The sequence below is a fragment of the Coregonus lavaretus genome (genome assembly GCF_964263955.1).
Source record: "Coregonus lavaretus genome assembly, chromosome: 7".
In the NCBI taxonomy this organism is placed as follows: domain Eukaryota; kingdom Metazoa; phylum Chordata; class Actinopteri; order Salmoniformes; family Salmonidae; genus Coregonus; species Coregonus lavaretus.
In genome coordinates this window covers 29166544-29194194 of record NC_139994.1, presented here as the reverse complement: position 1 = coordinate 29194194, position 27651 = coordinate 29166544, and the positions used below count along the sequence as shown (strand labels likewise).

General features: G+C 43.5%; 1 protein-coding gene across 1 annotated transcript in view; it reads left to right on the top strand.

Moving 5' to 3' along the window:
* Nucleotides 1–3390: 3390 nt before the first annotated feature.
* The window catches only part of LOC311132491 (uncharacterized protein), a gene marked incomplete at both ends in the record, with an annotated part of 37195 nt that continues 12934 nt past the window's right edge, over nt 3391–27651 (top strand). The window contains 6 exon segments of the mRNA XM_084165774.1: nt 3391–3636; nt 12284–12550; nt 15381–15561; nt 15564–15711; nt 24133–24247; nt 26103–26311. Of these exon segments, the coding sequence (XP_084021900.1) occupies nt 3391–3636; nt 12284–12550; nt 15381–15561; nt 15564–15711; nt 24133–24247; nt 26103–26311 (1166 nt within the window).

The following is a 27651-nucleotide window of genomic DNA, read 5'->3' as shown; positions in this document are numbered from 1 at the left end:
GAGGAAGACATCTTTAACTGCGTGAAATTCCATTTCTGTCAGACATGGTGTCACGGAGTGCCTTGAAAAGCAGTTTGCTTTGACAAAATTGAATTTCATCTTACTCTGTGTGAGTGTGTATAAGATTGTGTGTGTATGAGGGTGTGTGTGTGTTTGCGTGTGAGAGCGTGTGTTTGTGTGGGTGAATGTCCTTATGTGTGTCAGGGGGCTAGTCAAGTCATCTGTACACTTATTAGGTAGGGCCCTGACTTTTGGGTCATGAGATGTTTTGAGCACACGTGACAGCCCATTACACTCCTGTTAATGGTGTCTCTGTGTGCCACAGCGCCAGCGGATGCCATTTGGAGTAAGACAGGGACAGACAGTTCCTCATAACCCTCGTGCTGCTCTGGACAAGAGCAGAAAGTCTGGCAACACTTAGACGGCCATAAAGCTCTGCCCCTCTGTTTCCTTCATGGTCAGTGCAGTTACTAATGGCTATCGGTTATCCCGTTCTCTCCGGAGAGCGTTTTGAGCTGACCATGCTATATGATCTTCACAGAAGATTCCTGTTGGAGATGAACATGCAATACGACCGTCACACAAGATGCAGGGGCTTTTAGAGGGGAAATATGAGGACATCTATTCATGTTGTAAAACCCATTAGGACTATAAACCGTTGACAACCAAGACAAATAGATATGGTGAGGAGTTCAAGGATGTAAAGCCTGTATGCTAATGCCTGGATAGGTAACGTCGCTACAGAGTTCTTACAGCTGAAACTGCTTATGCCAGCCAGGATATGCATTATCCATTCATGCAGTTGTATGTTGTACAGCAACCTATGGGGAGCCACAGCGTACAGCAACTCAGACCTGTACTCTGAACCACTAAGCATCTTCTCCCAACGCCATTTCCCTAACCACTATACCACTCTACGGCCATGATACCGCAGGGCCCATTTAACATAGGCAACAAACAATGCACTCCATGCCAGGGGAAGACCATAAAACTCCTGTATATGAGAGCTCTGGGGTGTGACAACACAAGCTGAGTGGTGTTAGGGCCAGCGGATGGAATGCTAGCCTGGAATGATTGATCCGGAACCTGTATGTATGGTCTGTAGTGTGGTTTGTACTGGATTTAGCCGTATGCCCTTCGAACTGAGTACAGAACCTGTGTCTGTACTGGGGTGGACTGGTTTCATATGGTTTGAACTGGATTAATCCCTATGCCCTGCGGACTGAGTACAGAACCTGTGTGGTTTGTACTGGTTTCATAAGGTCTGTATTGGTTTACTACGGTGTGTACTGGACTCAGCCGCATGACCTTCTGGCTGGGCCGGGGAAACATATTTAAGAGTCTTTCTCCCTGTGAAAAATGGTGAGGCCGTTAGGTTTCATGGCAGGTTCTGCCCATAGGCTTAACTGGGGTAGGGAGTAGTAATATCCAACTGAATTATGCAACAGGCCGGGTTCGGGTGAGCCATTTTTCACTCATTCGGGCCGAGGTCTGGGTCTGTCTGAATGGTATATTGAGGGTAGTGTTAAATATTTCTCTTTCTACCCTCCCTCTACTACTGTCCCCTAGACACAGTATATCCTCTAGCTGTACTTTATTGCCTTCTCTTTCACTTTCCAGCCACTGTGGCTATCTGGCTCACAGGCTCACTCCTATATTTGCTCTCTCTATTCCACGACAGCTACAGTTTATTTTTGTTTGTCCCCCCTTTCCCCCAAAATCGATCACATCATTGTGATCCCCCTCTTTTTATGCATTTCTTCCTCAGATGATGACTCGGCATCAAAAGGAGGGTCGTGAAAATGGAATTAGATAGAGAGAGAGTGAGAGAACGAGGCAGAAAGAAGCTGTTGGTTTGGGGGAGTGAAGAGAGCATTACGTCAGCAAGCCTTCTGGTTCAAAGCAATGACATTAGCCACGGACGCTAGGAGAATAAACGGGCAATATGAGACGGAGTGACAGATACTGATTGTGTATGCACGTTGCTCTGTGTGTTAGTGATCTGGAGAGAGTGTTTTTTTCGACTGTGTGTATTTGTGTGTGCCCCGAGGAGAGAGGGAGGGTTAATTAAAGAGAGTGAATGGAAGGGGGGGATGAGAAGGAGGGGGGGTGGCGTGGGGGTTGGCACGCTAAGCGACTTCAAAATGATTAATTGAGTGTTCGTTGCTTTACATCTCCTTACATTTTGTGTACAGTCCCATAGCCTGATTCGACTGCACAGAGCATTTTCCCACCTCAAACACAATTGTTTATAAAAACGTGCATACACACCTACCTCGACTAAACTATTCACCCCTCCCCAGTTTTATTTGTATTGTGATTTAGCCCGGTCCATTTAGATGTACAGTACCCGTTGGTGGTTTATGGCTGCAAAGATCTATAGCTTAGCTTCAAAGCTCTCCAATGGTGTGGGACCGAACCATGAATCAGCTCCTGGGGTAATGAATTCTGATGTCCTGTAAGGGGGAGGGTTGAGTTCAAGGGGTGAGCACTCCTACTATAGTTCCTAAGCAGTGAGCTTATGTTCCTCTATAGTTCACTGTACTTGGCTCTGCACTTACACTGACCTTAATTGATGTTGATCGATCATATGGTAGGGGATGCAGGACCCCCCTTCTCATTTCATCCACCCCCCTGTCTAGCACAATCTCTCTGCCCCACTGCGACTTACTCTCTCTCTCTCTCTCTCTCTCTCTCTCTCTCTCTCTCTCTCTCTCTCTCTCTCTCTCTCTCTCTCTCTCTCTCTCTCTCTCTCTCTCTCTCTCTCTCTCTCTCTCTCTCTCTCTCTCTCTCTCTCTCTCTCTCTCTCTCTCTCACACACACTCCTTCTCTCCCCTTCCCTGTTGAAAACTGCTCTTTGTAGATGAGGCTCAATGACGCCCCTTTTCCCATTACGCCTACCCCCCCTCTCTTCCACTTGATTGTTTTTCAATAGTATCCCTCACCACTGCAGCTCCTACTTACTTCTATGCGTATCATTGCTCCTCTCCTCACTAACCTGTACTTTCTTCTCGTCTCTCCACTTCAGGTCCCTCTTCGCCTGTGAACCGCCGCCGCTCCGCCCACCAAACTACGCCCCCTCCCTCCCCCATGGCGGCCAAGCCCGCCCTCTCCCTCCTGTTGGCCGTGCTGGCCTGCACGGGGCCCGCCCGCTCCTCCCCTCCCCTCCTGCTCCGCCCCCGGGAGAGAGAGAGGGACTTGGGCGTAGTCAACATCGCTGTGGTCCACTCGGGCTCCTCCCTGCTCCCGGAGACGGCCGCTTCTGGGGGAACGGGCGCCACGGGCGGGCCTGGGGGGCCTCAGGGAAGGGGGGCCTCGTCGTCATTGGCTACGGTGGCGGCGTCCACGCCGCTGGCGTCTGCGTCGGTGGCTCTGGTGGGCGACAGCGTGATGACGCAGTATGGCCCGGCCAACGTGATATACCTGACGGTGAACGAGAGCAGCCCGGCGAGCCTTCTGCTGCAGCTGTGTGAACTGCTGGCGACCACACCGCTCCAGGGCCTGGTGTTCGAGGAGGAGAGGCCCCCACCACCCAACCAGGCTCCCCTGGCCCCCATGATGGAGTTTGTCTCGGCCCAGACCGGAGTGCCCGTTGTGGCTGTGGGAGGAGGGGCCGGCCTGGGCAGGGAGCCTCAGGTAACTACCTGGCTGTGACCTTTCCATTTTTAATGGACTTCAAGTAATCAATCAGTCTGTCGTGGCAGAATTATTGCATTTTCCAGAACAAGTCCTAAGTTACTGTGTGTTTGAAGCCTCATCTTACCCAGTGGGCAGAATTTGGCTTCTTCATTTTCTGGTTGTAAACTGGGTTTCTGGTTGAGAAGACGTCATAAAATCAGATTGCAACCAACTGGTCTCTGTTACAACCAGGTAAAGATGTATTTTTCAAGACATCATGGGAAAGACGTTGTATTTTGGTTGTTATCTGGTTGCTAAAAAAAAAATCACAAAACGTCCCCCTTATACAACTAGTATGATGACGTCATCTTTTCAACAATTGTTGCCCGCTGTATACAGTGTGGTCTGAGTAGGAGAACACTACTTCAGGCCTCGAGGGCCGCAGTCCTGCTGCTTTTTGTGTCTGCCTGGTACTTACTATAATTGAACAATTAATGTCACTGATTGCTGGGAGGGTTCAACACTTGGTTTACAAAGGTCAAAATCAGCCACTGATGAAACAGACAACAGAGAGAGTGGCCCTCGAGGAGTTGTGCAACCCTACCTTTAGAGACTCTCTCAATGGCATATCCTGTCTAAGTGTACTTACAGTGCCTTGCAAAAGTATTCATCCCCCTTGGCGTTTTATTTTGATGCATTACAACCTGTAATTTAAATATTTTTTATTTGGATTTCATGTAATGGACATACACAAAATAGTCCAAATTGGTGAAGTGAAAAAAATGCGAAAAAATAAATAATGGAAAAGTGGTATGTATTCACCCCCTTTGCTATGAATTCCCTAATTAAGATCTGGTGCAACCAATTACCTTCAGAAGTCACATAATTAGTTAAATAAAGTCCACCTGTGTGCAATCTAAGTGTCACATGATCTGTCACATAATCTCAGTATATATACACCTGTTCTGAATGGCCCCAGAGTATGCAACACCACTAAGCAAGGGGCACCACCAAGCAAGCGGCACCATGAAGACCAAGGAGCTCTCCAAACAGGTCAGGGATGGGTTATAAAAAATATCAGAAACTTTGAACATCCAACGGAGCATCATTAAATCCATTATTAAAAAATGGAAAGAATCTGGAACCACAACAAACCTGCCAAGAGAGGGCCGCCCACCAAAACTCACGGCCCAGGCAAGGAGGGCATTAATCAGAGGCAACAAAGAGGCCGAAGATAACCCTGAAGGAGCTGCAAAGCTCCACATCGGAGATTGGAGTATCTGTCCATAGGACCACTTTAGGCCGTACACTCCACAGAGCTGGGCTTTACGGAAGAGTGGCCAGAAAAAAGCCATTGCTTCAAGAAAAAAATAAGCAAACACGTTTGGTGTTCGCCAAAAGGCATGTGGGAGACCCCCCAAACATATGGAAGAAGGTACTCTGGTCAGATGAGACTAAAATTGAGCTTTTTGGCCATCAAGGAAAACACTATGTCTGGCGCAAACCCAACACCTCTCATCACCCCGAGAACACCATCCCCACTGTGAAGCATGGTGGTGGCAGCATCATGCTGTGGGGATGTTTTTCATCGGCAGGGACTGGTCAGAATTGAAGGAATGATGGATGGCGCGAAATACAGGGAAATTCTTGAGGGAAACCTGTTTCAGTCTTCCAGAGATTTGAGACTGGGACAGAGGTTCACCTTTCAGCAGGACAATGAGCCTAAGCATACTGCTAAAGCCACACTTGAGTGGTTTAAGGGGAAACATTTAAATGTCTTGGAATAGCCAAGTCAAAGCCCAGACCTCAATCCAATTGAGAATCTGTGGTATGACTTAAAGATTGCGGTACACCAGCGGAACCCATCCAACTTGAAGGAGCTGGAGCAGTTTTGCCTTGAAGAATGGGCAAAAATCCTTATAGAGACATACCCCAAGAGACTAGCAGCTGTAATTGCTGCAAAAGGTGGCTTTACAAAGTATTGACTTGAGGGGGTGAATAGTTATGCACGCTCAAGTTTTCTGTTTTTTTGTCTTATTTCTTGTTTGTTTCACCCCCAAAAATATTTTGCATCTTCATAGTGGTATGCATGTTGTGTAAATCAATTGATTCAAATCCCCCCAAAATCCATTTTAATTCCAGGTTGTAAGGCAACAAAATAGGAAAAATGGGGGGTGAATACTTTTGAAAGCCACTGTATACGCTTATTCGCAACCCAGTCCTATTTGGGATAACCCAACCCTTAAAGGCAACCCAGACCTTTGCCTAGCACCTTTAATCAGTCTTTCTTCTCAAACTCAAATGTATAATTTGATGCTTAACCTATTTTTGTACACATATCCAACTGTGAACCTTTCTACAATTACAGGCTTCATTCAAGTATCACTTGGCCTTGTTAATTGTGCACAGTGCATTCGGAAAGCATTCAGACCCCTTGACTTTTTCCACATTTTGTTACGTTACAGCCTTATTCTAAAATTGATTTTTTTTAAATCATCAATCTCACACAATACCCCATAATGACAAAGCGAAAACAGGTTTATAAAAAATCAAAAACAGAAATACCTTATTTACATCATTATTCAGACCCTTTGCTATGAGACTCGACATTGAGCTCAGGTGCATCCTGTTTCCATTGATCATCCTTAAAATGTTTCTACAACTTGATTGGAGTCCACCTGTGGTAAATTCAATTGATTGGACATGATTTGTAAAGGCACACACCTGTCTATATAAGGTCGACAGTGCATGTCAGAGCAAAAACCAAGCCATGAGGTCGAAGGAATTGTCCGTAGAGCTCCGAGACAGGATTGTGTCGAGGCACAGATCTGGGGAAGGGTACCAAAAACTGTCTGCAGCATTGAAGGTCCCCAAGAACAGAGTGGCTTCCAGCATTCTTAAATGGAAGAAGTTTGGAACCACCAGACTCTTCCTATAGCTGGCCGCCCGACCAAAGTTACCAATCGGGGGAGAAGGGCCTTGGTCAGGGAGGTGACCAAGAACCCGATGGCCACTCTGACAGAGCTCCAGAGTTCCTCTGTGGCGATGGGAGAACCTTCCAGAAGGACAACCATCTCTGCAGCACTCCACCAATCAGGCCTTTATGATAGAGTGGCCAGACAAAACAAGATTCTCTGGTCTGATGAAACCAAAATTGAACTCTTTGGCCTGAATGCCAAGCGTCACATCTGGAGGAAACCTGGCACAAGCATGGTGGTGGCAGCAACATGCTGTGGGACTGTTTTTCAGCGGCAGGGACTGGGAGACTAGTCAGGATCGAGGGAAAGAGGAACAGAGCAAAGTACAGAGAGATCCTTGATGAAAACCTGCTCCAGAGCACTCAGTACCTCAGACTGGGGCGAAGGTTCACCTTCCAACAGCACAACGACCCTAAGCACACAGCCAAGACAACGCAGGAGTGGCTTCGGGACAAGTCTCTGAATGTTCTTGAGTGGCCCAGCCAGAGCCCGGACTTGAACCCGATCTAACATCTCTAGTGGACCTGAAAATAGCTGTGCAGTGATGCTCCCCATCCAACCTGACAGAGCTTGAGTGGATCTGCTGAGAAGAATGGGAGAAACTCCCCAAATACAGGTGTGCCAAGCTTGTAGTGTCATACCCAAAAAGACTCAAGTTGTAATCGCTGCCAAAGGTGCTTCAACAAAGTACTGAGTAAAGGGTCTGAATACTTATGTAAATGTGATATTACAGTTTCTAATTTTTTATACATTTGCAAAAATATTGCATTATGGGGTATTGTGTGTAGATTGATAATTTTAGAGTAAGGCTGTAATGTAACAAAATGTGGAAAAGGTCAAGGGGTCTGAATACTTTCCGAATGCACTGTAGCTTTCTGAAAAATGTACAGTTGAAGTCGGAAGTTTACATACACTTAGGTTGGAGTCATTAAAACTTGTTTTTCAACCACTCCACAAATGTATTGTTAACAAACTATAGTTTTGGCAAGTCAGTTAGGACATCTACTTTGTGCATGACACAAGTAATTTTTCCAACAATTGTTTACAGACAGATTATTTCACTTATAATTCACTGTATCACAATTCCAGTGGGTCAGAAGTTTACATACACTAAGTTGACTGTGCCTTTAAACAGCTTGGAAAATTCCAGAAAATGATGTCATGGCTTTAGAAGCTTCTGATAGGCTAATTGACATAATTTGAGTCAATTGGAGGTGTACCTGTTGATGTATTTCAAGGCCTACCTTCAAACTCAGTGCCTCTTTGCTTAACATCATGGGAAAATCCAAAGAAATCAGCCAAGACCTCAGAAAAATAATTCTAGACCTCTGCGAGTCTGGTTCATCCTTGGGAGCAATTTCCAAAAGTGCAAATCAATCCCAGAACAACAGCAAAGGACCTTGTGAAGATGCTGGAGGAAACAGGTACAAAAGTATCTATATCCACAGTAAAATGAGTCCTATATCGACATAACCTGAAAGGCCGTTCAGAAAGGAAGAAGCCACTGCTCCAAAACCGCCATAAAAAAGCCAGACTACAGTTTGCAACTGCACATGGGGACAAAGATCGTACTTTTTGGAGAAATGTCCTCTGGTCTGATGTAACAAAAATAGAACTGTTTGGCCATAATGACCATCGTTATGTTTGGAGGAAAAAGGGGAATGCTTGCAAGCCGAAGAACACCATCTCAACCGTGAAGCACGGGGGTGGTAGCATCATGCTGTGGGGGTGCTTTGCTGCAGGAGGGACTGGTGCACTTCACAAAATAGATGGCATCATGAGGAAGGAAAATTATGTGGATATATTGAAGCAACATCTCAAGACATCAGTCAGGAAGTTAAAGCTTGGTCGCAAATGGGTCTTCCAAATGGACAATGACCCCAAGCATACTTCCAAAGTTGTGGCAAAATGGCTTAAGGACAACAAAGTCAAGGTATTGGAGTGGCCATCACAAAGCCCTGACCTCAATCCTATAGAAGATTTGTGGGCAGAACTGGAAAAAGCATGTGCGAGCAAGGAGGCATTGATTATGCAAGAATGGGCTGCCATCAATCAGGATGTGGCCCAGAAGTTAATTGACAACATGCCAGGGCGGATTGCAGAGGTTTTGAAAAGAAGGGTCAATACTGCAAATATTGACTCTTTGCATACGCCATCCCATCTGGTTTGGGCTTAGTGGGGCTATCATTTGTTTTTCAACAGGACAATGACCCAACACACCTCCAGGCTGTGTAAGGGCTATTTTACCAAGAAGGAGAGTGATGGAGTGCTGCATCAGATGACCTGGCCTCCACAATCCCCCGACCTCAACGCAATTGAGATGGTTTGGGATGAGTCGGACGGCATAGTGAAGGAAAAGCAGCCAACATGTGCTCAGCATATGTGGGAACTCCTTCAAGACTGTTGGAAAAGTATTCCAGGTGAAGCTGGTTGAGAGAATGCCAAGAGTGTGGAAAGCTGTCATAAAGGCAAAGGGTGGCTATTTGAAGAATCTCAAATATAAACTACATTCTGATTTGTTTAACAGTTTTTTGGTTACTACATGATTCCATATGGGTTATTTCATAGTTTTGATGTCTTCACTATTATTCTACAATGTAAAAAATAGTAAAAATAAAGAAAAACCCTTGAATGAGTAGGTGTGTCCAAACTTTTGACTAGTAGTGTAGTTCCTTCTAAATTGTATCCCTCTGTTCAGAGATGGGCAGTATTTCTGTTACATGTATTTGAAATACCTATTTCAATTACTTTTGAGTATTTTGTCATTTGTATTTCACTGTCCTGAACTACAATCCAATGTATTTTGTAACAAGATACTTTAGAGCAGTGTTTCCCAAACTCGGTCCCGGGGACCCCAAGGGGTGCACATTTAGTTTTTTGCCCTAGCACTACACAGCTGATTCAAGTAATCAACTAATCATCAATATTTGTTTATTTGAATCAGTTGTGTAGTGCTAGGGCAAAACACAAAATGTGCACTACTTGGGGTTCCCAGGTCCGAGTTTGGGACAATACAAAATACTTTTCTGTACCATTGTTTTTATAGCGGTTCACAATTTTGTGGCCCCCTATCACCCCAAATTTGCTGCATTGGTATCAGAAGTATGATGGCACTAGGGTATGATAAGAGTGTCTGATAAATGACCAGAATTTTAAAATGAACACTTGCATAGCACACTGGGTATTATTTGAATGAACTCTGCCCACAAACAAGGCCACATTTGATTAAAATACTAATTGTTTGGGGGCAGAGCTCATTAGAAAATAATACCCAATGTGCTTTGCAAGTGCTCATTTTTACACATTTACATTTTGGTCATTTAGCAGACACTATTATCCAGAGTGTCTTACAGCAGTCAGTGAATTCAACTAAGGTAGATAAACAACGACATCACAGTCATAGCAAGTACAACGTTTCTGTAATCGTTACTGAGAATGTTGTTGTAGTTAATGGGGCTACTTGCACATATTTTAATTCAATACATTACTTGGCAAAAGTATTTTGTATTTTCTAACAAGAAACATTTTTAAGTGTCTTTACCCATCTATGCCTCTGTTATCTTGTCTGTCTTATGTATAAGGTTCTAGAAACCTTATCCTCTACTTGTTCTTAAACCTTTCAGTACAGTATCTTCCATTCCTCTCTCCATTCCTCAATCTGTTCTTATCCTAATCTAATCTAAAAGAACTGGACAATTGTAGGCTTTCCTCATATCACTTTTACTTGTCCAGTCTGGTCAGATCAGTGAAGATAAAGGAAAGGAGTCAAGGAGAGGAAGGCACGTCTTTTTAATTGAAATAAAATGAAATAAAAATGATTTGTCAAATAGACAACAGATGTAGACTAACAGTGAAATGCTTACTTTCAGGGCCTTTTCTAACAATGCAGAGTTAAAGATAAGATTACAATTTTTTATAAAAAATAGAAATAGTGGCACAGTGAATAACTAATAATTTAACACACATCTGGTAAAAAAAAACAAAGGGAGATACATGGTGTGTTCCAAACGACACCCTATTCCCTACATAGTGCACTACTTTTAACCAGGGCCCATAAGGCTCTGGTCAAAAGTAATGCACTATAAAGGGAATAGGTTGCCATTTGGGACATACTGCAGGATTGTACTGGAAAGACATCACAGTAGTCCCTGTCACATGTCTACACAAGACAGACAAAGAAAGGGAGGAAGGCTATTGAGACTGGAATTCAATTACAATGGCCATATCGATGTTCGCGCGGTGTCTTTGTGTAAAAACTACTATCTACGCATGTAGTTACTCTTAAAACAGGAAGCTTTGAAATGAGTCTACCTGAGGGTAGCAGCTGTAGTAGGGTTTTTATAGTACCCATAGACATTGTGTGATTATAGGCCTATTTAACCATGGGTAAAATTGCAATGGCATGAATGTAAAGCCACTGAATAGGTAAAAAACTTGATGCACCACAACTTTAATGGATCTTTCTAACCAACGTTATGGTCTAAAAAGACCTTTATCAGACTAAGCAACTGGACTAAGCGTGTAGGATTGAATTAAGCTCACACTGTCATTCTCACTTTACCTTACTCTCAACATGGACCATGTTCAGTAGGGATAAACTGTGTTCTTATTGGACAAGTTCAGATACTACCTCCTCGTTTCACACTTTTACAAAATGTGTTCTCCCTATTAAACAAGATACTGGACTCCACTGTATTCATAAAACGTCTCAGCGTAGGAGTGCTGATCTAGGATCAGGTCTCTCCTGTCCATGTATCTTACTCATTATGATCTAAAATGCAAAACTGATTCTATATCAGCACTCCTACTCTGAGACTCATTGTGAATACGAGGCCTTGATTCCTCTTCTATCCTCCTGAGACCCAGCAATTCATTTTTGTCCTCTCTAGTGGACATCCGTTCTTGGTCCGTATCGCTGAGGCCATACAGGCCACTGTATTATTTGAGAGGACATTCTGGGCTTTTCAATGATATCACATGCGTGGGGGTGTGACCTTGACAACTTTATCTTCCTGGTTCTTTGAAAAATGGCTGGCGTGAAAATTAGCACATTTAATGGAACAATTTTACGAAGTGTGTGTAATTATTAATGATAATTTTTGTGAGTTTGATATTGAAATTGCTTCTAGTAAGTGAATATCTCAGGAATAGTTAAGTGGGTTTTCAGGACCGTGTAGAACTTTTTTCACATGAAATAAGAGCTAAATTAAGAGCTTATCAAGAAATGTCCTCTGTAGTGGTCCCGGATGCCGCAACTAGGTTTTTCACCTACTGTACCCATTGACTGTAATGTAAATGTTTTTCAGCTGCTGTACCCATTGACTGTAATGTAAATGTATAATATTTACGTCCTAATGACCACTACAGAGAACAATTTTGCACTTACAATAAAAGATAAATAACAATATTTTTTCACATTCTTTTCTTGGTAACATGTTTTTTCTCACCCCAAACACTTCTGATATGTAAAAAATATATATGTAATCCCACCAAAATGTTATTTTTTGGGGGGTCTCAGGAGGCAAAAGCAGAAAATAAAACTCTGTTCACTTACTACCTCCCCATTTCACTCAGCTTCAAAATGTTTTCTCCCTACTGAACACAACCCTCTAGGAGACAGCACCGTCCTCCAGTTCACTGCACTCTCTTTCTCTTTCCGTGTCCTGAAAACCCATTTCACTCTTTAGGAGAGTGGCTCCATCTACCTCCAGTTCACCTGCTCCACAGCCATGCAGCTGGACGTGATCTTCGAGGTGCTGGAGGAGTTTGACTGGACCTCCTTCTCCGTGGTGGCTACACGTCACCATGGCTACGAGGACTTCCTGGCCATGGTGGAGGGCCTGACGGACGGATCCTTCATCGGCTGGGAGAAGAAGGGCGTGGTCATGCTCAACGTCACCGACGACCCGGGAGGGACGCGCACACGCAGGCTGCTCAAGGAGAACGAGGCGCAGGTGAGACGGCGACGACCTTCCATTTTTTTTATTTGCCTTATTTTTATGCTTCATCTTTTTCTAATGGTACAGAAGTAGAGGGGAATACTGATGAAGAGGGGAGACACAGGAAGGACAGACGCTGGGGATTGAACCCAGGTCTACACTGGGGACCTTTTTATTCACTCTTCTTAATCATTTAGTCATTTTTATTTCTTTAGACAGGGTTGAAGGTAGAAGGGAGACTACAGAATAGCTGTGTGACTGGGGTTGGATCCCACACTGAATAGCTGTGTGACTGGGGTTGGATCCCACACTGAAAGTGTAAACATGCAGTTGTGTCCGGTTGGGCGGCAGGTAGCTTAGTGGGTAAGAGCGTTGTGCCAGTAACCGAAAGGTCGCTGGTTCTAATACCCGAGCCGAGTAGGTGAAAAATCTGTCAATTTGCCCTTAAGCAAGGCACTTAACCCTAATTGCTCCTGTAAGTCGCTCTGGATAAGAGCGTCTGCTAAATGACTTAAATGTAAATGTCCTGTGAATTCCCAGTCTGCGCTAAAAGCTCCATAGACCATCAGACTGTGCTGCAGATGGTAGCTCAACCCGCTATACCAGCCCCAGGCACAGGACTGTGGGGACCTTTGTTGTATTTCATGCCGTCATCCTTTCATTGCAGTGTACCTGTACAGCAGGACAGTCTTTCTCCACCTTGTTCCCGGGGACCCTGCTGTGGAGTCTAATTAGTACAGAATTGTCTTGGTATCCAATTACCTGAAAGACACTCCAATCACCTGTCTTGGAAATATGCTAAGACATTCTGCCAATTTTTCAGAATACTTAATAAATTAACTGGAATACTTAAAATAGTTAGACCTGGGATGGTGAATTTAGGATTTTCTTCCATGTAATTGAAACCCTGCTGTAGATCGTATTTTTGACACATACAGTGGCTTGCGAAAGTATTCACCCCCCTTGGCATTTTTCCTATTTTGTTGCCTTACAACCTGGAATTAAAATGGATTTGTGGGGGGTTTGTATCATTTGATTTACACAACATGCCTACCACTTTGAAGATGCAAAATATTTTTCATTGTGAAACAAACAACAAATAAGACAAAAAAACTGAAAACTTGAGCGTGCATAACTATTCACCCCCCCCAAAGTCAATACTTTGTAGAGCCACCTTTTGCAGCAATTACAGCTTCAAGTCTCTTGGGCTATGTCTCTATAAGCTTGGCACATCCAGCCACTGGGATTTATGCCCATTCTTCAATGTAAAACTGCTCCAGTTCCTTCAAGTTGGATGGGTTCTGCTGCTGTACAGCAATCTTTAAGCCATACCACAGATTCTCAATTGGATTGAGGTCTGGGCTTTGACTAGGCCATTCCAAAACATTTCAATGTTTCCCCTTAAACCACTCAAGTGTTGCTTTAGCAGTATGCTTAGGGTCATTGTCCTGCTGGAAGGTGAACCTCTGTCCTAGTCTCAAATCTCTGGAAGACTGAAACAGGTTTCCCTCAAGAATTTCCCTGTATTTAGCGCCATCCATCATTCCTTCAATTCTGACCAGTTCCCTAGTCCCTGCCGATGAAAAACATCCCCACAGCATGATGCTGCCACCACCATGCTTCACTCTGGGGATGGTGTTCTCGGGGTGATGAGAGGTGTTGGGTTTGCGCCAGACATAGCATTTTCCTTGATTGCCAAAAAGCTCCATTTTAGTCTCATCTGACCAGAGTACCTTCTTCCATATGTTTGGGGAGTCTCCCACATGCCTTTTGGCGAACACCAAACGTGTTTGCTTATTTCTTTCTTTAAGTAATGGCTTTTTTCTGGCCACTCTTCCGAAAAGCCCAGCTCTGTGGAGTGTTTGGCTTAAAGTGGTCCTATGGACAGATACTCCAATATCTGCTGTGGAGCTTTGCAGCTCCTTCAAGGCTATATTTGGTCTCTTTGTTGCCTCTCTGATTAATGCCGTCCTTGCCTGGTCCGTGAGTTTTGGTGGGTGGCCCTCTCTTGGCAGGTTTGTTGCGGTGCCATATTCTTTCCATTTTTTAATAATGGATTTAATGGTGCTCCGTGGGATGTTCAAAGTTTCAGATATTTTTTTATAATCCAACCCTGATCTGTACTTCTCCACAACTTTGTCCCTGACCTGTTTGGAGAGCTCCTTGGTCTTCATGGTGCCGCTTGCTTGGTGGTGCTCCTTGCTTAGTGGTGTTGCAGACTCTGGGGCCTTTCAGAACAGGTGTATATATACTGAGATCATGTGACACTTAGATTGCACACAGGTGGACTTTATTGAACTAATTATGTGACTTCTGAAGGTAATTCGTTGCACCAGATCTTACTTAGGGGCTTCATAGCAAAGGGGGTGAATACATATGCACGCACAACTTTTCCGTTCTTAATTTTTTTGAATTTTTTGAAACAAGGTATTTTTTTCATTCCACTTCACCGATTTGGACTATTTTGTGTATGTCCATTACATGAAATGCAAATAAAAATGACAGGTTGTAATGCAACAAAATAGGAAAAATGCTAAGGGGGATGAATACTTTTGCAAGGCACTGTATGTAAATAAGAAATAATATAATTTAAAAAGAGAAAAAGAATATGACATTTTGCTCAAAATACTGTCCACTGCTGCAGCCTGAGTGGGAAATGGTCTGAATTGAGATGTTTTCAAAGAGGGCAGTGAATGGGGTCAGCAACTCCCCCAAAACTGCCACAGTGTGACTGACATCATTTGACCTAGTTCGGTCCAACAAGACTCCCACTTAACCGCTCGCTCCCCCCCCCCCCCCCTCCTCCTACCCTCTTCTTCCCCTCCTCCTTCCCCGCTCCTTCCAGGTGCGTCTCCTCTACTGCTCCCAGGAGGAGGCCGCACTGATCTTCAAGGCGGCCTGGGCCTCGGGTCAGGCCGGACACTCCCACATGTGGTTCGCCGTGGGGCCAGCCCTGTCCGGCCTTGGCCTGGAGGGCCTCCCCAAGGCCTTGTTCGCAGTGCGTCCGCAGGGCTGGAGGGACGAGCCCGCAGGAGGATCGCCAAAGGGGTGTCTGTGCTGACCCACGGAGCCATGGCTTTGAGGAAGGAGTACGGCTGGGCCCGAGGGCCACACTTCTTCGCAGGCAACTGCCAGACAGATGGCAACCAGACGCAGAGGGTGCCAGACAGGATCAGGTGAGGAGAGCGGAGGTGCTCCTTCAGAACTCTCAGGGGGGAGAACTGCTCAGCTGTGGCAGAGGACTGCACTTGCTGCTGCTGGCTGCTTCTCTCTCTCTCTCTCTCTCTCTCTCTCTCTCTCTCTCTCTCTCTCTCTTCTCTCTCTCTCTCTCTCTCTCTCTCCTCTCTCTCTCTCTCTCTCTCTCTCTCTCTCTCTCTCTCTCTCTCTCTCTCACTGCTCTCTCTCTCTCTCTCTCTCTCACTGCTCTCTCTCTCTCTCTCTCTCTCTCTCTCTCCTCTCGCTCTCTCTCTGCTTCTTTCTCTCCATCTCCTTCTCTCTCTATTTCTCTGCCTGCCTCTTTCGTCCATCTGTCTTCTCTCTATCCTCAGTGTCTCTCTGCCTCTCATTCTCTCTCTTCTCTTTCTCTCCCCCTCTCTCTCTTTCTGTCTCTGTCTATGTCTGCTCTCTATGTCTCTGTGTCTCTGCCTCTTTGTCTTTCCTTCTCTCTCTCTCTCTCTCTCTCTCTCTCTCTCTCTCTCTCTCTCTCTCTCTCTCTCTCTCTCTCTCTCTCTCTCTCTCTCTCTCAGCCTTTCTCTGTCATCTCTGATTATCTCTTTGTGTCTGTCTCTGCCCCCCTCTCTCTCTCTCTCCCCCTTGACTGCCTCTCTCTCCCCATCAACAGCTGAAACACCTCAACCCCCCCCCCCCTCTCTCTCTCTCTCTCTCTCGCTCTCTCTCTCACCCTCATTTTATCTCTCTCTCCCTGTCTAGTTCCCAGTTGTGTATGAGAAGTCTCTGTATCTCCCTCCGTCTGTCTTTTGCTGCCTGTCAACCGTGTCTCATAGGTGACTCCTCCAAGTCCCTCCTGTCATTCATTCAGTACATTTGTCTGAAAGATACATGAGCCATTTGTACATACAGTATGTCCATGTCCGTCCGGATACAGTATGTGTCAGAATAAAGTAATGAATCAGAATCAGAACATGAGCCATGTTCTTGTGTTGAATTAAATATACATGAACCATGCTAATTTGTGAATCAAGTTAAAGAGACATGACTTATGTCCATATGAATCAAGTTAAAGGTGCAAGACTTGTTGAGTCGCTGCAAATCAAGTTAATTACCTTTTACTGCAGTGGGCTAAATCAGGGTCACACAGAGTGTTTCTTGGTAGTCTTAAACAAATCTACTTTGAAACAAAAGTATACACCTCACACACATGGTTATGGGCTTAAAAAAAGAAGACATCTGTACCATGTCAGATATAGAGCTGAAATGTATTCAATTTTGAGTTTGCATCCCAATATTACACTTTATATACATCACAGAAGACTGAAATATAACAAGACCGTTTGACATAGAAACACCGGATTTTCAGCAAAAAAAGTGTATTAATTATGAAATTATTAAAAATATTAATAACATTCCACCCATGAGGTCACTGGAGGATGATTTGGTCATTTGACTGCAGGAAAGGGGCTACAGATACATGACTTGTTAAGTCAATGTGAATCAAGTTAAAGATACTGTACATGACATGTATGAAAAATGTATGCACTCACTAACTGTAAGTCGCTCTGGATAAGAGCGTCTGCTAAATGACTGAAATGTAAATGTAAAATGTTGAGTCCATATAAATCATGTTAAAGATACATGACTTGTCTATGCGAATCAAGCTAGTTTATTGACTAGCATTGGGGGATTAAATGAACTGATGAGGATGTAATCCGTAATAACTACAAAGGCCTGGTCATACTTTATTTGGATAGTTATTTGGATCTGTAGATGCTGTACAGATGGTCATACTATCTTCAAACTATCTGTTGATAAGCAACTGCTTGCTAAGGTTACAGTTAGGGTTAGGTTTAGAGTAAGGGTTAGGACTAGGGTTAAGTTTAGGGTTAGGATAAGGGTTAGGGTTAGGCCTAAGGTTAGTAGATCGTTAGTTGAAATGATACTGATAGGCTGTAGATACAGTGTCTTCAGAAAGTATTCATACCCCTTGACTTATTCCACATTTTGTTGTGTTACAGCCTGAATTCAAAATGGATTTTTTATTTTTTATTCTCACAATCTATACACAATAACCCATAATGACAAAGTGAAAGCGTGTTTTTAGAAATGTTTACAAATGTATTGAAAATGAAATACAGAAATATCTAATTTACATAAGTATTCACACCCCTGAGTCAATAGACGTTAGAATCCCCTTTGGCAGCGATTACATCTGTAAGTCTTTCTGGGTAAGTCTATAAGAGCTTTGCACACCTGGATTGTGCAACATTTAGCTACCTATTATTCTTTTCAAAATTCTTCAAGCTCTGGCAAATTGGGTGTTGATCATTGCTAGACAACCATTTTCAGGTCTTGCCATAGATTTTCAAGCAGATTTAAGTAAAAACTGTTACTCAGCCACTCAGGAACGTTCACTGTCTTATTGGTAAGAAACTATAGTGTAGATTTGGCCTTGTGTTGTAGGTTATTGTCCTGCAGAAAGGTGAATTCATCTCCCAGTGTCTGGTGGAAAGCAGGCGGAACCAGGTTTTCCTCTAGGATATTACCTGTGCCTCAATTCCGTTAGTTTTTTTATCCTGAAAAACTCCCCAGTCCTTAACGATTACAATCATACCCAGAACATGATGCAGCCACCACTATGCTTGAAAATATGGAGAGTGGTACTCAGTAATGTGTTGAATTGGATTTGTCCCAAACATAACACTTTGAATTCAGGACAAAAAGTGAATTGCTTTGCCACAATGTTTGCAGCATTATTTTAGTGCCTTGTTGGAAACAGGAGGCATGTTTTGGAGATTAGTCAATTAGTTTAGTATTGTTGAGGAACTACAATGTTGTTGATCCATCCTCAGTTTTCTCCTATAACAGCCATTAAACTCTGTAACTAAACTATGTAACTGTTTTAAAGTCACCATTGGCCTCATGGTGAAATCCCTGAGCAGTTTCCTTCCTCTCTGGTAACTGAGTTAGGAAGGACACCTGTATCTTTGTAGTGACTGGGTGTATTGATACACCATCCAAAGTGTAATTAATAACTTCACCATGCTCAAAGGGATATTCAAAGTCTACCTTTTTTATTTTTACCCTACAAATAGGTGCCCTTCTTTGCGAGGCATTGGAAAACCTCCCTGGTCTTTGATGTTGAACCTGTCTTTGAAATTCACTGCTCGACTGAGGGACCTTACATATAATTGTATGTGTGTGGTACAGAAATGAGTTAGTCATTCAAAAATCATGTTAAACACTATTATTGCACACAGAGTGAGTCCATGCAACTTATTATGTGACTTGTTAAGCACATTTTTACTCCTGAACGTATTTAGACATACCATAACAATACTTATTGACACGACATTTCAGCTTTTCATTTTGTATTAATTTGTACAAATTTCTAAAAACATAATTCCACTTTGACATTATTACAAGAAATCTCAATTTAATCAATTTTATATTCAGGCTGTAACACAACAAAATGTGGAAAAAGTCAAGGGGTGTGAATACTTTCTGAAGGCAAATAAAGTTTTACCAAAGGCCTAAATGGTACCAATTAATTAATTAATTACCACTTACTGTTCATTCATTGTTAATGTGTCAGCTATAATGGGTCTCTTTAATACATTTATTTGACCAGTCAAGATAAAACTACAATTATCTACATCTCACCACTCTCCCTTCTTTCTCTCACAACCCTTTCTATCTTTCACCAGCATCCCCTTCCGTACCTCTCTGCACCTCTGTCAGCCCTGCACCCCTCTCTCCTCCCTCTATCTCTCCCACAGCTATGCTCTTTATGCATTGTTTTTATTACACCATTCAATCTCATCCTCAATCTAATTTCCTTCTCTCTCCCCTCCCTCCCTCCTTCCCTCCCACGCTCTCCCATCTATTGCCATTTCACAACCCTCTCTCTCCTCTCTTTCTCCCTGCTTCACTCTTTTTCTCATCACTCCATCTCTTCCCTCTTTCTCTTCCTTTTCCCCATCTCTCTCCTCCCTTGGTCCGACTCTAAAAGGGATCTGATGCGGCATCGTTTTACATGTAAATAGGATAATTGATAATAGTGGCTTAGATATGTGGTAGTAGAGTAGTGGCCTGAGGGCACACACTTAATGTGTTGTGAAAAGGGTTATGAAATGTAATGTAATATTTTAAATTGTATATTACTGCCTTAATGTTAATGGACCTTGGCAGCAGCTAATGTTGATCCTTAATAAATACAAATACAAATACAAATGCAGGGTAGAAATATCGGAGGCAGTCACACACAGCCATGAACCCAACTAGCCACCAGAGCTCCTCTGGCCTCTCTCTGTATCTCCCGAGCCATCGCTATCATGGCAGGGGCACTGTCAACAGAATAGGGACACCCTCCCCCCCTCCCACCACATGGCCCGTCCCGTTTCCGAATGAAGGCGCTGGCACCAGTGAGGCATGCAGCTCTAAAGCGAGTACATTAATGCGAATGTTGTCTGATGTTTAAATAGCTAATCACCCCCCCTGCCCCCCCCAACCCTCCACCCCTACGCCCCATATCACTCTCTCTCTCTCTCTCTCGCTCTCTCACTCTCTTTCCCTCTCTGCCTATCCCTCTCTCTCTCTTTCCTGTCTTCTCTCTCCCTCTCTCTCTCTCTCTCTCTCTCTCTCTCTCTATTCCTCCATCCTTCTCTGTCTGAATGCATTAGCCATTATGAGTTGTCTTTGTTACGGCATGAGAGACAAATCTATATTCAAATATTCCGTAGCTTGTTCACCTCACATTGTTCGGCATCAGTGGAAACACATGTAATGTCAATGACTGTGTGTTGCCATGACAACATGGCACTCACCAAGAGAGATCAGTGAGATTGCAGAGTTTAAGTGAATGCTAACATTAACACATGATCTTTTTTCATCTTATAAGAAAAGCAACTACTGAATAGTTTGGTATTTGTCAGCAGGATTTTTTCTCTCTTTTTCCAAACCATGAAATAATAATTTGAATGTAGAATAGAGACCAAGGGTGTTTTCTGCTTTCATTTCTTTACGCTTGGGTTTGGATTTCTATTCGCCGTCAGTATTCTCTTTATGGGCTTTGTTTAACAAATCATATGTGAAAAGTAATAATGCCCTTTATGACTCCTTCATTCAGTCCTTACATACAGTACCAGTCAAATGTTTGAACACACCTACTCATTCCAGGGTTTTTCTTTATTTTTACTATTTTCTACATTCATGTAGTAACCAAAAATGTGTTAAATAAATCAACATATATTTTATATTTGAGATTCTTCAAAGTAGCCACCCTTTGCCTTGATGACTGTTTTCCACACTCTTGGCATTCTCTCAACCAGCTTCATGAGGCAGTCACCTGGAATGCATTTCAATTAACAGGTGTGCCTTATTAAAAGTTAATTTGTGGAATTTATTTCCTTCTTAATGCATTTGAGCCAATCAGTTGTGTTGTGACAAGGTAGGAGTGGTATACATAAGATAGCCCTATTTGGTAAAAGACCAAGTCCATATTATGGCAAGAACAGCTCAAATAAGCAAAGAGAAACGACAGTCCATCATTACTATAAGACATGAAGGTCAGTCAATACAGAACATTTCAAGCACTTTGAAAGTTTCTTCAAGTGCAGTCGCAAAAACCACCAAGCGCTATGATGAAACTGGATCTCATGAGGACCGCCACAGGAAAGGAAGACCCAGAGTTACCTCTGCTGCAGAGGATAAGTTCATTAGAGTTACCAGCCTCAGAAATTGCAGCCCAAATAAATGCTTCATAGAGTTCAAGTAACAGACACATCTCAACATCAACTGTTCAGAGGAGACTACGTGAATCAGGCCTTCATGGTCGAATTACATTGACATTTTAGTCATTTAGCAGACGCTCTTATCCAGAGCGACTTACAGTTAGTGAGTGCATACATAATTTTTTTTTTTTTTCATACTGACCCCCCGTGGGAATCGAACCCACAACCCGGGCATTGCAAACGCCATGCTCTACCAACTGAGCTACATCCCTGCCGGCCATTCCCTCCCCTACCCTGGACGACGCTGGGCCAATTGTGCGCCGCCCCATGGGAATTGCTGCAAAGAAACCACTACTAAAGGACACCAATAATAAGAAGAGACTTGCTTGGGCAAAGAAACACGAGCAATGGATATTAGACCGGTGGAAATCTGTCCTTTGGTCTGATGAGTCCAAATTGTAGATTTTTGTTTCCAACCGTTGTGTCTTTGTGAGAAGCAGTGTAGGTGAACGGATGATCTCCGCATGTGTGGTTCCCACCGTGAAGCATGGAGGAAGAGGTTTGAAGTGTTTGGTGTGGGGGTGCTTTGCTGGTGACACTGTTAGTGATTTATTTAGAATTCAAGGCACACTTAACCAGCATGGCTACCAAAGCATTCTGCAGCGATACGCCATCCCATCTGGTTTGCGCTTAGTGGGACTATCATTTGTTTACCAGGACAATGACCCAACACACCTCCAGCTGTGTAAGGGCTATTTGACCAAGAAGGAGAGTGATGGAGTGCTGCATCAGATGACCTGGCCTCCACAATCACCTGACCTCAACCCAATTGAGATGGTTTGGGATGAGTTGGACCGCAGAGTGAAGGAAAAGCAGCCAACAAGTGCTCAGCATATGTGGGAACTCCTTCAAGACTATTGGAAAAGCATTCCAGGTGAAGCTGGTTGAGAGAATGCCAAGAGTTTGCAAAGCTGTCATCAAGGTAAAGGGTGGCTACTAAAATATAAAATATATTTTGATTTGTTTAAAACATTTTGGGTTACTTTGTAATTCCATATGTGTTATTTCATAGTTTTGATGTCTGCACTATTATTCTATAATGTAGAAAATAGTAAAAATAATTGCACAATTCATGCTGAACAAATTCCTCCTGTTGTGAATAGATATCATAGAATCACTAGGCCACGAAAAACCCTTGAATGAGTAGGTGTGTCCAAACCTTTGGCTGGTACTGTACAAATAAGGCCCTCTAGCTCATTTGCATTGCATTACATTAGTTTGCATTCCATTATTGCCCCTTATATACTGTATACAGTAGCAACAGGATGGATTTGAAGACCAACATAGCCCCTAGCAGTAGGGCTTCAGCCTGTCTTACCATGTGCCAGAATGTGAACAATTCCTCCTGCTATATGATATGATATAGAAAACCCCAGAAATGATAAGTCATAATTCAGCTCAATACTCTTGTGAAGTCAGAGAGAGGGCATTGGGTGAGACGTATATAAAAATCTCATATTGTGTGGTAGGCTTTTTATGTGACAACCTCGTATAAATGTAACGGTGTTCCTTCCGTCCCTCTCCTCACCCATACCTGGGCTTGAACCAGGGACCCTAGCCATTTCACACTGGTTACATAAATAATGGCCGAAATAAAAAATGGAAAAAATGAAATGAGGGCATCTTCAATCAGATTGTTGCATCATGAAAACAAGAACGCTCTGACGACTAATTCCAAATGCCATTCGAAGGAAGGGAGTTTTTAACATTCTATCTGACTGGCGTCCTCTGTGAATGGTGCTTTTAGGTGCAGTGTTGTCATGGGGACATAGAAGCATCTCAGACTCTGCAACAGACACACTGCCCCTAACAGCAAAATATTCCACATGAAAGCCAACAGCTAGTGTGGTTTGCTTTATAGCTTTTACCCCTGATTATCAGAGGGGCTAGGAAACCATTAGCACTCTCAATATCAACGAGGTACAGATGCGTTGAAGATTATGGAAAATAGCCTGCCTACCCTACCTCTCTGCATACTGCAGTCTTTGCAAGTCTCAAATACTTACAGGCGCTGCACATTATTCATGTGATAAGCAGAAACGACCTGCCGTTTGCAGAACTTTGGTTACTTCAAAGCCAAGTTCACGTTTTATTAATGAAGTCATTTATTTTTATTTTATGTGACGTAGCTACCTGTAACTGTACATGGCTGGAACATAATAACAAGCAGCTTGGGACATAGAGAGATCTCTAGTGTATTGCCTAACTGCCCACCTGCATCCTGCTGTCTCTCACCCTGCCACTCTCCCTCTTCCGTTTTTGGATCTTTGAACTACAAAGCTTGCAACTGAAGACACATGAAAGATATCTAGGATTAAGTGTCCCCTGCTTCTCTCTCTCTCTCTCTCTCTCTCTCTCTCTCTCTCTCTCTCTCTCTCTCTCTCTCTCTCTCTCTCTGCCACTCTCTCATTGCCTTCCCTGTCACTTCCTGCTAAAACTTGAAGCTTGCTGAAAGTCTAGCATGCCTCTCCATTTCTCTGTTTTTCCATCTCCCATTTCTCAGTTTCTCTGTCTGTCTGTGCTGAAAGTTGTCTCGTGTGCCCCTCTATTTCTCTCTGTTTCCCTGTTTCTATTTCTCTCTCTCTTTCTCTTTCTGTCTGCCATTCTCTCACTCCATTCCCTGTCTTCCAGGTTCTTCAATAACATTACGCTGAGTGGCCGGGACTACTCGTTCAACAGCGACGGCTACCTGTCCAATCCGGTGCTGGACGTGATTTCCTACTCCGAGGGGAAAGGCTGGGAGGAGGTCAGTGAGTTAGTGTGCTAACCGCTAATTAGTTGACACGCTCGCTAACCTGGCTAACCACCATTTAAAATCAAATCAAATTGTATTTGTCACATGCACCGAATACAACAGGTGTAGTGCTTTCAGTGAAATGCTTACTTACAAGCCCTTAACCAACAATGCAGTTTTAAGAAAGAATACCAAAAAGAATCACACAAAAAAATACAAAATAAAATAATACGAAATAAAAGTAACAAATAATTAAAGAGCAGCAGTAAAAATAACAATAGCGAGGATATATACAGGGGGTACCGGTACAGAGTCAATGTGCGGGGGCACCGGTTAGTCGAGGTAATTGAGGTAATATGTACATGTAGGTAGAGTTATTAAAGGGACAATGCATAGATAATAAACAGAGAGTAGCAGCAGCGTAAAATAGGGGGTGGGGGGGGGGGGGGGCAATGCAAATAGTCTGGGTAGCCATTTGATTAGATGTTCAGGAGTCTTATGGCTTGGGGGTAGAAGCTGTTTAGAAGCCTCTTGGACCTAGACTTGGTGCTCCGGTGCCGCTTGCCGTGCGGTAGCAAAGAGAACAGTCTATGACTAAGGTGGCTGGAGTCTTTGACAATTCTTAGGGCCTTCCTCTGACACCGCCAGGTCCTGGATGGCAGGAAGCTTGGCCCCAGTGATGTACTGGGCCGTACACACTACCCTCTGTAGTGCCTTGCAGTCGGAGGCCGAGCAGTTGCCATACCAGGCAGTGATGCAACCAGTCAGGATGCTCTCAATGGTGCAGCTGTACTTTTACACCCATCAAGTCTGGCTAACTCATCCTCACACACACATACACACACTCTCTCCCCTCACCTTGCTAACCACGCTAACCGCACTATCACAGTTCATCGGATGTGCCTACTTACTCCTCCTTAACGTTTTGTCAACCTTGTTAGCTTTCGTTAACAGGCTAACTCGACGTCTAATGTTTGTTCCCCCGAGAGAGAGAAAGCCCATGTGCTTGCCTCAGCTCTTCGTTCACTCCATTCCTGCTGTTTTCAACTAACCTTTCATCACTCTGGATGTTTTCCCACATTGTTGCCTCAAGGCGTAGTGATTCCATGATATCCATTCACGACAGGAGTAATTTGTTCAGCATGAATCGTGATATGCCTCCATACTGTCAAGGTGGGTTAATCTCACCCAGTTGCAGCTGTATGATAACATGGTCCCTGTAGTAGCGCTCCTTATGTTCATTTCCCATCTCCTCTGAGTGCTCTGATCAGTTGGGTTTGAGTGAACAAGCAGTGGACGATTGAGCTCTGGGACCAGTTTTTGACCCCAGACTACATTACATGATGGAAAAGGTCAGACCACTTCAAATCAAATCAAATCAAATTGTATTGGTCGGAGACACGTTTACACATGACCGCTTATGATATACCGTGCGTCTATAGTCTCCATAGATCCATAAATACTGTGACTTACTGTTCCCTATAGTATAAAATAACCACCATTTCAAATATTAGGATAATAATATACATGTGTAGGCCATTCCATGGTCGACATATGTATACGTCTAATACATTGCAGTGATATTAGAACCTATCAACTTCAAGTGACCCTGAAGAAGAACTGAGGAAATGGTTCTCTCAAAGTACTCACTTGAATTAATTAGTGAATCACTTCAACACAGGTCGCGTTCGCTTCTGGTCTCGGCTTGACCACCGAGACACCGAAACACTCTCAAGTGTTTAGTACATGCCACACTTACCACAAACCGCCGCGGTGAACAAAAGAGACACTGCGTCGCACAAAGGCTTCCTTTTTTCCTCCTCACGCTCCATATACTTTCTAATTGGCTCTAAATGATCTCCTGCAGGTTGGCACGTGGCAGAACGGTGTTCTGGATCTCATTATCCAGCCCTTTTCACGCTACGGCTCCTTCCTCAAGCCGCTGGATGACACCCAGCACCTCAGGGTGGTCACCCTGGAGGAGAGGCCCTTTGTCATTGTGGAGCCCGCCGACCCAGGCACCAACTCCTGCATCCGGGACTCGGTGCCCTGCAGACTACCACTCAACACCACCAAGTAAGGCATGCTACTGTGGCAGATGTTTTACCATGAACTACTCTGGTCTAACCATGCAGATATTTAACTATAACTGACCATGGTTTAACCATTCAGATGTTTTAACCATGACCAACATGTAACCAACATAGTTTAAATGTTGTAGCTATCATAAGTGTAAAGGGTAATACAAAAAATGTAATTGTGGTTGTCCATGTTGCTCCTCATTATTGATATAGTTTATTGAGAGTGTGTTTCAAATACAATGCTTTATTCCACCCTCCCTAAAAAGACCATAATACCTTCTAAAAGTATGATGTCGCATGGTTACGTTCCCTCCCCTCAAGCCATTCAGGGAAAATAATTGCAGAAAATGTGCAAAGATTTAGCAACTGAATTGCTGTAAATAAGTAATAAAGCCTTTAAACTTTTAAAATGTCTTTATAATTGTCAAAGTAAATCTATGCAATGAGCCACAATGGTGCACAGTGACCCTATGACATCATCAGCTTCAGTGCTCTACTATAGATTTTGACAAACAGCTCTGGGTTACACACACGGTGGAAATATCATTTGAGATATTAAACGGGGCGGCAGGTAGCTTAGTGGTTAAGAGCGTAGTGCCAGTAACCGAAAGGTCGCTGGTTCTAATCCCTGAGCCGACTAGGTGAAAAATCTGTCGATGTGCCCTTGAGCAAGGCCTTTAACCCTAATTGCTCCTGTAAGTCGCTCTGGATAAGAGCGTCTGCTAAATGACTAAAATGTAAATGTAAACGGTTCCAAACAAAACCTTACATTTGAACTTTTGATTGAAGTTCCCCTTTAAAGTAACTTTTTGGGACGCAGCATAGTCTAACCAGTAACCACATGCTTTGCCCGTTTTCTCATTGACATGCTGTTGTATATTCTCTCTTGTCCTCTTTTATAAACTCTCACTCAGTGTTGCACAGTCTGTCCTGGTCTCTGGAGGTCTGCTGAGTGTGTTGTGTGTTCCCAGTCTGTCTCTGATAAGATGTCTGGTAACAAGGCCTGCTGAAAGTTCCATAAATTGTATTGGCTCAGGGAGATTGCCCCAGTTAATCAGCCTGGTTTGTACATTCCATTGGAATCTTAACACCTGCAGTGACTGGTTGGTTATCATAGTGGGCATACAGGGAGGGACCACACATTGATATTTGGCCAGTTAAATTTAGCTTTTGATCTGTCATCAGGCTTTTTCTGTAGACATTCCTGTTGTAAAGCTACATGCTTGGAAAGAGTCCACGTATGTCCTGTTAAAATTCCTCATCCCCTGCTGAGGATAACCCACCCAGAAACATTGCAATTAATCCAGTTTTAAAACAGTCCTCCTTCTCCTCTCC